Consider the following 12405-nt stretch of genomic DNA (forward strand, 5'->3'; position numbering starts at 1 on the left):
TGACATTTTCCATAATGACAGCTAGCCTTTCTGAAGTGAGGCTCTAGCAGCTACATGTGAGTGCTGTTCACTGTCAGGTCTCTTGTAAGAAATATTAATCTGTGTATTAACTTTAATAAAAATTGAGTCTTACAAATACAGTGATTCTTTCTTTGTGACTTACACAGGATGGTTGCAACAGAAATTCAGACAGTGGGAACTGCCACATTTGCAGACTACAATTAATGCTCAGGCAGAAATCATTACAGGGGTCATTCAAGGTGGCAAGTAAACAATGCCTGGCTTAATTCATTACAGAAAGACATTACTGGGGCTCATTGTCAAAATGCTGCTTCAAAGCCTCCCTGATTCAAATAGGCCCCCATCGAGTCCCTCTAGTAACCCTGCTGTCTGGCTGCTCAAAATCAGGAACCTGGCAATCCACCTCATCACTCCACCCCTGGGGAAACTTCTCTCTCCTGGCTTCATAAATGTTATGCAGTGCACTGAGGTCTAACCTGCCAAAAAGGCAGTGCCAGCAATCCTTTAATCTGCCAAAGGCACATTCTACGGTCATTCTGTACCTGCTGAGCCTGTTATCGAAGTGCTCCTGGTTGCTGTCAAGGTTTCGGGTGTATGGATTCTTGAACCACAGGAGTAAGGGGTAGGTTGGGTCTCCCAGGATCACTACGGACATTTCCACATCCTCTATTGGAAAGTCCTTACTTGCGGCTTTCTGTACAGGCCAGGGTTCGTGAAGATGCATGTGTCACGCAACTTCCCCGACCACCTTGTGTTGATGTCAGTGACATGACCCTGGTGATGCACCAGCGCCTGCAGTAGCATAGAGAAGTAGCCCTTTCTGTTGATGAACTCTGTCGCAAGATGGTTTGGGGCCAAAATTGGGATGTGCGCGCCATCTATAGCCCTGCCGCAGTTAGGGAATCCCATTGCCACAACAGCATTCACTATTTCCTGCACATTGCCCAGAGTCACAGTCTTTCATAGCAGAAGGCGATTCATGGCCCTGCATACTTGCATAACTGCAACCCGCGGTGGACTTCCCAACTCCAAACTGATTCATGACTGACCGGTAGCAGTCTGGAGTTGCCCGCTTCCACACAGCAATCACTACCACATTTTCCACCATCTGGCACCAGAGGGCAGGGGTGAGCTCCACATACAGTTCAAAGAAGGTGGCTTTGCACATACGGACGTTCTGCAGCCACTGCTCATCATCCCATACCTGCATCACAATCTGATCCCACCACTCAGTGCTTATTTCCCTAGCCCAATAGGGACGGTTCACCTTGTGCTGCTGCTCTGTAAATGCCAAATCAATCTTGAATTGTTTCTTTCCATGGCACACAGTAGTGCAGGCAGCATAAGAACATAAGAAAGGCTGTACCGGATCAGACCAAAGGTCCATCTAGCCCAGTATCTGTCTACCGACAGTGGCCAATGCCAGGTGCCCCTGAGGGAGTGAATCTAACAGGCAATGATCAAGTGATCTCTCTCCTGCCATCCATCTCCATCCTCTGACGAACAGAGGCTAGGGACACCATTCTTACCCATCCTGGCTAATAGCCATTTATGGACTTAGCCACCATGAATTTATCCAGTCCCCTTTTAAACATTGTTATAGTCCTAGCCTTCACAACCTCCTCAGGTAAGGAGTTCCACAAGTTGACTGTGCGCTGCGTGAAGAAGAACTTCCTTTTATTTGTTTTAAACCTGCTGCCTATTAATTTCATTTGGTTCTTGTATTATGGGAATAAGTAAATAACTTTTCCCTATCCACTTTCTCAACATCACTCATGATTTTATATACCTCTATCATGTCCCCCCTTAGTCTTCTCTTTTCCAAACTGAAGAGTCCTAGCCTCTTTAATCTTTCCTCATATGGGAAAGATTAAGACAGCATAGATTCCTGTTCAGATTAGCAATTTATGAAATACTGAAGGTCAGCTGCATTGTGTTCATAATACTTATCAAAGACTGGTGAGCAGTGCAAGATCCATGCTTTCAGGCAGAGAGGGTGGGCACAAGGTTTACAGGGCCAGTTGAAAACAGTGAAAAATTCAGTCAGAAGTCCTTGGAATTATGGGATAGAGAAAACTGCATCAGAGAGGCGGTGATTTCGCCCCCATGATGCACTGAGATACATTCCTAGAACTCCTAATGGGAGGTGGAAGCGATTTGCACGGGGGGATAGCTACCAGTGGTACATACACATCTACCCCAATATAACGCGACCCGATATAACACAAATTCAAATATAACGCGGTAAAGCAGTGCTCGGGGGGCGGGGGGTGGCTGCGCACTCTGGCGGATCAAAGCAAGTTTGATATAACGCGGTTTCACCTATAACACGGTAAGATTTTTTTGGCTCCCGAGGACAGCGTTATATCGGGGTAGAGGTGTACTCTCTTTGTCAGTGCTAGAGCATCTCCTGTGGACAAGTTCTACCGACACAAGGAGCATTGTGCGAAAATGCACAAGCAATGTAATTACGCCGGTTTATGATCACTGATGTAACTTAAGTCGACTTAACTCTGTAGTGTAGACATGGCCTAAATTATTATTTTTATTCCCTGATTCATCAAAGTACTTAAGCACATGCATAGTCCTACTGAAGTTAAATAATGGTCTTTAATCACCATTAACTTCAATGGGATTATTCACACTGTTTCAGGTTAAATCCATGCTTAAATGCTTGGCAAACTGGGGTCTTAAACTAGACAGTATGAAGCTTTTATATTTTTCTTCAACTCTTGTGGGGGAGAGGGGGTAATATGCTGTCTTTTTCTTTGACTCCATAGTTTAAATACTGTGCCATCTCCCCCTCAGAGTTGATCCTTCTCATTCCTGTGTCTTGTTAGGATTTTTTGCTTTGGGGTGAAGGTTATTTTGCCCTGCATGTGCATAAGGCTAAGCTGAGTCCTAATGAACTTATACGATGTTCTATTAATGCAAATAATTCATTGTGAAAAGATGCAAAAATTCTAATTCCATCTCCTTCCAAATCTCATTTTACACATCTTTTCCTCTTTGTCTTTGCCTCTTACTTTCCCCTTCTGTATTGCATCACAGTTTTCTGTAACTTGCATCATAAACAATTAACTGATCTGTATTATTCAAATCCATAATAATTTTTGGTATAATTGTACAAAAATATATTATCTACAATAAAATTATATTGCATATTCACATTTTATAATTATGCTGAAAATAAATTAAAGCACATAGCAAGCTCTTTAAATTGTTGTTATTTTAGCCTTTTTTGAAGCTACATTAAGTTATAAATCTTCTAGATATTTAATATGAAACTAGATTTCGATAATTGCCAAATTAGGTTTTTAACTATAGATCACAACTTATACTAAGCAAAATTATTCTGCAAAACATCTAAAAATGTTTTTTTCTCTTCTGTATTTGATTCCTTCATGCATATTTGAGGAACTACAGTAAGATAAAATCTAAGGAATGGATTGGCCAAATGTGAAACTTCATTTGTAGGCTACAAATGGATTAAACTTAAAAAGACAAGTGTTGAAAGACTACTTTGTTCCCTGGGAAATGCTCTGGAAATTTTAACAGCTTCCTAATTACTCTGCTTGCATTTGCAAGTTTTCCATGTGTTTCAATTGGATCGTGGCAGTAAATTCTAAAACCTTCTCAGGGTCCTATGGTTTCAAGGAATTTAATGAATCATTTGTGATACATTTCACAGACCAGAGCTCAGACCAGATCTTTATTCTGCCTGAAACAAATTCTCAAAAGAAACTAATATTAGTCTGAATTTAGCAAAGTTATACAAGTGTTCTATGTGCAGGACTTGAACTAGCAGCTTTATGGATCTGAAAAGCAGAAGCTTAATTCTAAAAGTCATGTGAACCTGTGTAACACTTACTTGGGGCTGTAGAGGCAGTTAAATTGCAACTAGTATTTCTAATTTTAGCAATTTTTTTAATTGCCATGTAACGAAGTAACAATAGATTTAATCTCTTTTGTGATTGGAGGTGGGTTTTTAATATATAGATATATCAGCAAGATGCTACAACATGTAGAATCCTGCTAATTTATATCTGAATGACTTCTAGAACCAGTGAAATCCACAAACTAACTAGATGCTTGAGAGGTCATATTTCTAAGTTGACTGCACATTTTAATTTCACATCATCTTGTTCGGGTATTGTGAAAGACTAAGTTAAAAGCAGTATTTAATCAGTTTTATTACACCCTGTATTGTTTCATATGCCTAAAGTCAGGTCTCTTCTTACTCAATGCTTACTAAGCAAAATACTAATATTTGCAGATTTTCATCATACTTAATGCCCTCCATAGTTGTAACCATTTTCAATGCCTTTTCTGACCTTTCCTCATCTTTTTTCATTGAGGTTTTTTCCCCCCAAAGGTTTTGAATGATGAGGATGGAGTGGACGGGGGGGGGGAAGAGGAAGTATCACATGCCACATCCTGATATCAGAATCGAGTTTTCTGAAAACACAACTTTCCTCCACCTTTGAGTCTGTATGGCCATTGCCAATTTTGGCTCTCTTGGTTTTCTCTCTTTTCTCTTTCCATTGAATTCTTCATCTCTTTCTGCATCACATTCTCACATCTATTTCTCCCTATCTCCTTAATGTCAACTCTTCAGCATGAAAGGGAATGTATTTCTTGCAGGCTCGCAGTCTTCCTTCCTCTACCAGTCTCTGTATGATGTGCATCTTTACACTGCTTTCTGATCTAAAGAAACGTGCAACAAGAAGCACTGTAGATAGTTATGCCCACTACAGGGACTAATAGAAAAATTAAGAGGCAACATACTCAAATGAATAGGCATCTGTGGTATGTTTAGAGACTTTCAATAAAGTCAGAGAAGCCTTACAGACACAGTTGCGATGCTTAGGCACTAAGGAGTGAACTAAAGGCAGAAAGTTTCATTTTATATAGATAAAAAAATTAAGTTTACATGAATGTTTTAAGAACAGCAGTTGCTGTACCAATCTATTTTATACCAATTTAATTAAGAAGTACTAAGAAAGCCATGCATAAAATTTCTAGTTACCTGTGAGGGTCCTTTGAACTTGGTATAATATACACACATTCCCTCTTGGTGAAAGTGTTTTCTATCCAGGATTTCTGGGACTGTAAAAACAAGAGTTATACAAGAATTATCATCATATTGTAAAATTATCATATAAATCGCTGTCAATATTCTTTAAAAAAAACAAAAAAGAACAGTATGATACAATAGCCAAAAGTAGGCATTAAAGAAATATAATTCCCCATTTAAATATATTTCTATTTTTCATTGATGAAAGCATATATCTGCAGTATTGGCAAGGACAAACTGTAAGGCCAAGATATTCAAAAGCAAGAATTATTTTGAATGCCCATGTGAAGAGGTTTGATTTTAAATAAGAGCTTTCTCTCTGAAAATCAGGCTCTTTAAAGTGCCTCATGTTGCGCACCTAAAATTTGAAGCAACCAGAATCACTAGTCACTTTTTATGTATTGGGGTAGCTGTGTTAGTCTGTATACACAAAAACAACAAGGAGTCCAGTGGCACCTTAAAGAGTAGTCACTTTTTAAAAGTCTAAATGTTTTGATTAACTACATTCTGAAGTTAGTTTTGCAACAGTCAGGTACTTATGATGAAAAAAATAAAATGATGTAACAAAAGAAGAAATATCCACTAGTGAAAAACAGATTGCAACTACAGGTAATTTGGCCTAAATTATTGTCTGTTGCTAAAAGCTCTATCAAACTGCATTAACGAAACATCAAAAGAAAGACAAAAGATTATAAACTGTTATATTTTAATGGTTACATAAAATGAATAGGTTATACTTTTGAAAAATCAGATAAGTGCACTTACACAGAATTTTCATGAAACTCTTTACTGTATATTCCGGATGGCATGAGTACTTTGCACTTAACAATAGCATGCATTTTAAATCTCTCACACACACACACACACAAAATATGCAAATTGAGATGCAAGAAAATGCAAGCAAACGTTCTGAAATAGTTCACTAAAGTGTGACCAAAATAGTTGCTATGTGGTATTTTGAAGTTACAAAATATTCACTATTTATTTCATGAAGCTATCTGGAAATTTATATCACCTGTTTCACTAATGTTTTATCTATTCTATTATAAAGTGTCAGTGCAAAAAAGTGGTTTTTTTTAAAAACAGGTGTGTAGTGGGGCGGTCACCCCACTCCATTTTGGAAGGGGTTAAACCCAGCTCTGGGAAAGGGCTGCCCTGAGGAGCCAATCAGGCTCCGGGAAACCCAAGAGGGACTATGGGAGGTGCAGTGAGACCTCCAAAAGGAGGTAGGGCAGATGGCAAGGGAGCAACTGGCCCTGATAAGACTCCTGAGAGGGGAGTTCAAGAAGAGTCATTGAGAGCGTGAGGGGAGGCCCTGGGCAGAGTGCAGGGCTTGTTACACCTGTGGGAGGCGGGGACATTTGAAAGGAGACTGTCCCTACTGGGTTTGGGGCATGGAACCTATAAATACTCTTATTTACCACACTATAACAGAGAGAAAAAAAAACATACTTTTGACAAACTCTATATCCTGCTTGATTGATAAAAAGCAATATTTCATCATGCCAACATGGAATTCTTCAGAATTAGTGAACAAAATGTCTGGAATACTTTCCACATAAAAGCTTTCCTATTCCACAAGATTCCTTAACAAAAATTAGTATTAATAAGTAATCTGTATAAAAAAAGTTTACACAATACAGCAAATTATATGTTTAATATGACCATATATTTTAAGACTACCAACAATTTTGTTTGTTGCTATTTGTTTACTAGTTTTCTGAAGTACACAGCTGGATTCCAGTTTATTCTGCTTGACTTTCATTTACTAATGATGTTACATATTGCTGCAGGCTTTCAAACTCTTAAATAAAACTATAACAAAATTGTTAAAGATTCTTCCCCAAGAACATTAGAGGATTAAGCAGTCTGTGCATTTATTTTTTAGTAAACTGGAGATTACGTATTTTTGGAATGAATGTAAATTACTACTTTCAATATAGAAAATGCTTCCCAGTGTCAAGCACATAAAACATATTTAACATAAATATGTTTTCTGTATAAATAAATTAACTATATATAGGGTGAACAAGTGTCTGGTTTTCGACCAGAACCCCCAGTCGAAAAGGGACCCTGGCAGCTCTGGTCAGCACCAAAGTCCGGTCAGTGGTGCTGCAGAGACAAAGCAGGTTAGTCCCTTCCTATCCTGGCTCTGCGCTGCACCTCGGAAGCGGCCAGCAGGTCTGGCTCCTAGGCAGGGGGGGCCACAGGGCTCTGCACGCTGACCCCAACCCAAGCACCGTTTCCGCACTCCCATTGGGAACCGCAGCCATTGGGAGCTGCAGGGTCTGTGCCTGCGGGTGGGAGCAGTGTGCAGAACCGCCTGCTGTGCCTCTGCCTAGGAACACAGAGTCGGCACAGGCAGGAAGCCTGTTTTAGCCCCACTGCTGCACCGCTGACCGGGAGCCCCCAGAGGTAAGACCACACCCCAACCCCGAGCCCCCGCCCCACCCACTGCCCAAAACCTGGAGTCCCCTCCTGTACCCTCAAACCCCTCATCCCAAGCCCCACCCCAAGCCTCCACCCCCAGACAGAGCTCTCACTCCCCCTGCACCCCAACCTCCTGCCTCAACCCGCAGCCACCTCCAACACCTTGAACCCCCGAACCCCACCCCAGAGCCCACTCCCCCAGATGGAGCCATCACCCCCTCCTGCCGCACTCTGCATGTGCCTTGATACACACTGACAGTTCATTAGTGCTCTTTGATCTAGTCCTGTTTCAAAGACGACTAGACCTAATTGCATTAACAAACTATTATCGAGTAAGGCTGCCAGTTTGTCACAGAGGTCCTGGAAGTCACAGATTCCGTGACTTTCTGGGACCTCTGTGACTTTTGCAGCGGATGGTGTAGCTGGCCCAGGGGCTGCCTAACTCATGCAGCCTCTTGGCCAGCCACACTTGCCGCTGGTGGGGCAGTCCCAGGCCACTGCGCCCCACTCCCCCAGCAGCAGCAGGAGGTTTGAGTGTGGGAGAGCGCTCAGGGCGGCGCTTACCTTGGGGGGCTCCCTGGAAGCAGCAACATCCCTCGGCTCCTACACAGAGGTGTGGTCAGGTGGCTCTGCATACTGCCTCCGCCCACAGGCACTGCCCCCACAGCTCCCATTGGCCACGGTTCCTGGCAAATGGGAGCTGTGGAGCTAGCTCTCGGGGCAGAAGCAGCAATCTGACCAGGCCTCCACCTAGGAGCCGCAGGAGCCACACAGAGCTGCTGGATAGGGAGCCTGCCAGCCCCAGCAAACCCCCGCCCCCAACCAGCACAAGCAGAGATCCTGGACCACCCTCCCCTTCCCCAAACATCTGGGCCGTCCCCTGAGCACACACCCCCGGCCCAAGATTTAGTCAGGGGTATATAGTAGGGCTACCAAGCAATTAAAAAAATATATAAATCGTTCTGTTAAACAATAATAGGAGACCATTTAAATATTTTTGGATGTTTTCTACATTTTTAAATATATTGATTTCGTTTACAACACAGAATATAAAGTGAGTACTGTACACTTTGTATTTTTTTATTACAAATATTTGCACTGTAAAAAAATAAACACCAATTCACCTAATACAAGTACTGTAGTGCAATCTCTTTATCAGCGAAGTTGAACTTACAAATGTAGAATTATGTACCAAAAAAACCCTGCATTCAAAAATAAAACAATGTAAAACCTCAGGGCTTTGAATCCAAAGCAGTGTGGACTGAAGCATGTTCATTTTCATTATGTGAGTCAGATGCCAACAGCAGAAGGCTGATTTTCTTTTTTGGTGGTTTGGGTTCTATAGTTTCCATATCAGTGTGTTGCTCTTCTCAGACTTCTGAAAACATGCGCTGTACCTCGTCCCTCTCAGATTTTGGAAGGCACTTCAGATTCTTAAATCTTAGGTCGAGTGGTGTAGCTATCTTTAGAAATTTCACATTGGCATCTTCTTTAAATTTTGTCAAATTTGCAGTGAAAGTGTTCTTAAAACGAACATGTGCTGGGTCATCATCCGAGACTGCTATAACATGAAATATATGCAGAATGTGGGTAAAACAGAGCAGGAGACATACAATTCTCCCCCAAGGAGTTCAGTCACAAATTTAAACAACACATTTTTTTTTTTCTCCAAACGAGCATTATCCAGCATGGAAGTTTCTCCTCTGGAACAATGGCTGAAGCATGAAGAGGCACATGAATCTTTAGCGCATCTGGCATGTACATATCTTGCAAAGCCAGCTACAATAGTGCCATGCGAACACCTGTTCTCACTTTCAGGTGACATTGTAAACAAGAAGCAGGCAGCATTATCTCCTGCAAATGTAAACTCACTTGTTTCTCTCAGCGATTAGCTGAACAAGAAGTAGGATTGAGTGGACTTGTAGGCTCTCAAGTTTTACTTTTTGTTTTTGAGTGCAGTTATGTAACAAACTACATTCGTAAGTTGCACTTTCATGATAAAGAGATTACACTACAGTACTTGTATGAGGTGAATTGAAAAAATACTATTTCTTTTGATTGCAAATATTTGCACTGTAAAAATGATAATCAAAAATATAAAGTAAGCACTGTACACTTTGTATTGTGTTGTAATTGAAATTTATATATCTGAACATGTAGAAAAACATCCAAAAACATTAAACAATAGAATACCAATTGAAATTAATCAGTGCGATTAATCACGATTAATTTTTTTAATCGCAATTGTTTTGAATTAATCGTGTGAATTAACTGTGAGTATATAGGTCAAGTCATGGACAGGTCAGGGGCCAAGAATTTGCAAGCTGATCTGTATCTGTTCTGTACAGAGTGTTTTTTAAAAGTATCCAGTAGCTTGGCTCTCCATAACTACAGTTCACAAGTTACTACTTTATCTATACTCACGTATTTCCACTATTTACGAGATGTTGTCTGATCTAAGAAAGCAGTTTTCATTAGCCAAACATGTGCTATATCACGGGACTAAACCGTGATCCCTGCCCAGTTGACTGTAACACATCATGTACACCAGACTCCTGGAGCAATAGCCGAAAGGCAGAAATTCCGAATAAATCTCTATCTCCCCATCACCATTTATATCCAATGAACCTCATTACAAAAATGAACAGCCAGTTCAGACATACAAAGCATCTTATTAGTCTTACATTGTATTTCTCTCCTCTATTCACGAAAAGAAAAAGAAAAGAAAACACTTCATACACTGTCAGCAAATTCCAGACAAAACTTTAACAGTATTCTAAGTACTTAGGTACCAAGGACAAGGTAGTAAAAATCCTGTTGTCTGGCAGAAGTAGCCTAACTCATCCTTAGTCCAAGTTAACCACAAAGTGTTCAATGTGGCTGTCACAATACAAGAGAAACCATTTTTAAACAAAAAAGTTTTATATTACGGGACAACTTATTTGGTTTGTTAGGAGGATAGTTTTACTTCCCAGGGACAATTCAAACCTTTTACGTTTTATTAAAAAAAAAAAAAAAAAAAGAAAAGAAATCTCACACTGTGGACCACCACCCATCCCAAAAGGAAAACATTATTTCACATTAGTCATGTTATAAGAGTTAGAAAGTTAGAGTTTTGTTTTGTTTGTTTAGCTGTGGAGGAGGGAAGTAGCTAGAAGGAAGAAAGGGAAGGTAGGAAGGTTTGATACTATATATTTTCTAAAGTTGTTCAAAAGTCTTGGCTCCAGCAAACCCCACCAGACATTTAATTCACTTGCTTTCATTGCAATTTTAAACTGCATACCTCTATAACTACCAGCTTTTAGACAGGACAAAAAGTCAGTCAGCTACTTTACAAGATATATTTAAAATCTCTCCCCAAATTTACTGCTGAAGGACAGCACAAGTGTCCAAGAAGCCCCACCAAAAAAATTAGTTTTCAAAGTGTCATTAAACCAGACAAAACCTTGTTATAAATACCTACAATTCAAATGGATGTGTCTAATACTAGAAAAAGCTGTTAACCAGTGACACCATCATTATATGATACTGTATTTATACACAGTGCTTCAGTGTAACCATACTGTAAAACCATTATACTTCGTTTCCAGAGAGTGGTGGGGTTCACTGCCTGAATAAATATCAACTATGCATGATTAGATAACAAATACCTCACTAACTCACCTAAAAACAAATGTGTAATATACACTCAGCACTACTGGCTCAAGTCTCTATTTTAAGAGATGTGGTTCATTTGACTGTTTCATTGATCAAGGCTCAACCTTTTAAACACTTTTTCCTTATTCTGAAGACAAGTACTATGCAGATGAACAAACATATACCTGTCAGCAGCAAAGAGTACAAATAATTCACGTATAGATAGAATATAGAAAAATCTCCATGCATGTACATAAATCATTCAGTTAAAATAAATAAAAATCAGTTAACTGATCCTATGTTTTATTTCATAATAGAAATGAAGCAAAGGGCATCACATTTTGAAGGAAGGCACATTGGCAGAAATAAGTGAAGAATAGAGATAATAGCAGAATACTGCAACTCTGGATCTTTCACAGTCATACTCAAACAATTGTTAGACCATATTGAAAATATGGGTTGTAGTCAATATCTGGTGAAAGATCACATGAAGTATGACTGATTTGTGTTATTTCCAGCACCAGTGAATTTCATTTAATGAGTATGTACGCACACACAGGGTTATGTGTCAGTTAAATTTGCTCTACACTTTATACTTTGTTCTTTAAATGAAGTTAAGGTTTCCAACAGTACATTTCCTCTGCCAAAGGCACACACCTCATTACTAGCACACATCCATCACATACCACAATCTGAACTTTGCCCTAGTAGGGATGCCAGCCTTCCAGTGCCCCCTAACCCAAAATAAGTCCACCCACCTCTACCACAAACCAGACCAGACTCCTTCCCCCTCCACCCTCACTGTCCCATCCAAACATGCACAAGTTTACAAGGTTTTGCAAGTTTGGCAATGGGGTGCTGGAAGCCTACCAACACTACTTGGGTAGAGCTATGTTTGTGGTCTGCAGTGTATGGTGATTATGCTGGTGTTAAGGTGTCTCTCTCTGTGGAAGGGAATAAATCAAACTGAAGTTGACAGCCCTAACTTTTAATTTCCTTGCTTTTTAGCTTTGTATGAGGATGTGATGTGCTTTTTTTTTTTTTTAATTTCCCAACTCTTTACTAGTTATTTCTTTTATACAGAACAGAACCATTGGCCTCATCTACACAAGAAAATTGTACCAGTTTTACGTTAAAACTTAATCATTTTTTTTTAAAAGTGTCACATTTTAAGTTAAACCGGTGCCACTTTCGTGTTTAGACAAGACTTTTATCCAAGAACCCAACTGGTTCAGGAGCAA

At 40.0% G+C, this 12405-nt stretch overlaps 1 protein-coding gene across 1 annotated transcript in view; it reads right to left on the bottom strand.

Moving 5' to 3' along the window:
* The window catches only part of TRPM7 (transient receptor potential cation channel subfamily M member 7), a 106657-nt gene that overhangs the window by 69171 nt on the left and 25081 nt on the right, over positions 1 to 12405 (bottom strand). The window contains exon 2 of the mRNA XM_044979877.1: positions 5051 to 5130. Coding sequence (XP_044835812.1) covers positions 5051 to 5130 — 80 coding nt within the window. The remainder of the gene's footprint in view (positions 1 to 5050; positions 5131 to 12405) is intronic.

The sequence above is a fragment of the Mauremys mutica genome, chromosome 11 (genome assembly GCF_020497125.1).
Source record: "Mauremys mutica isolate MM-2020 ecotype Southern chromosome 11, ASM2049712v1, whole genome shotgun sequence".
Taxonomy (NCBI): Eukaryota; Metazoa; Chordata; order Testudines; family Geoemydidae; genus Mauremys; species Mauremys mutica.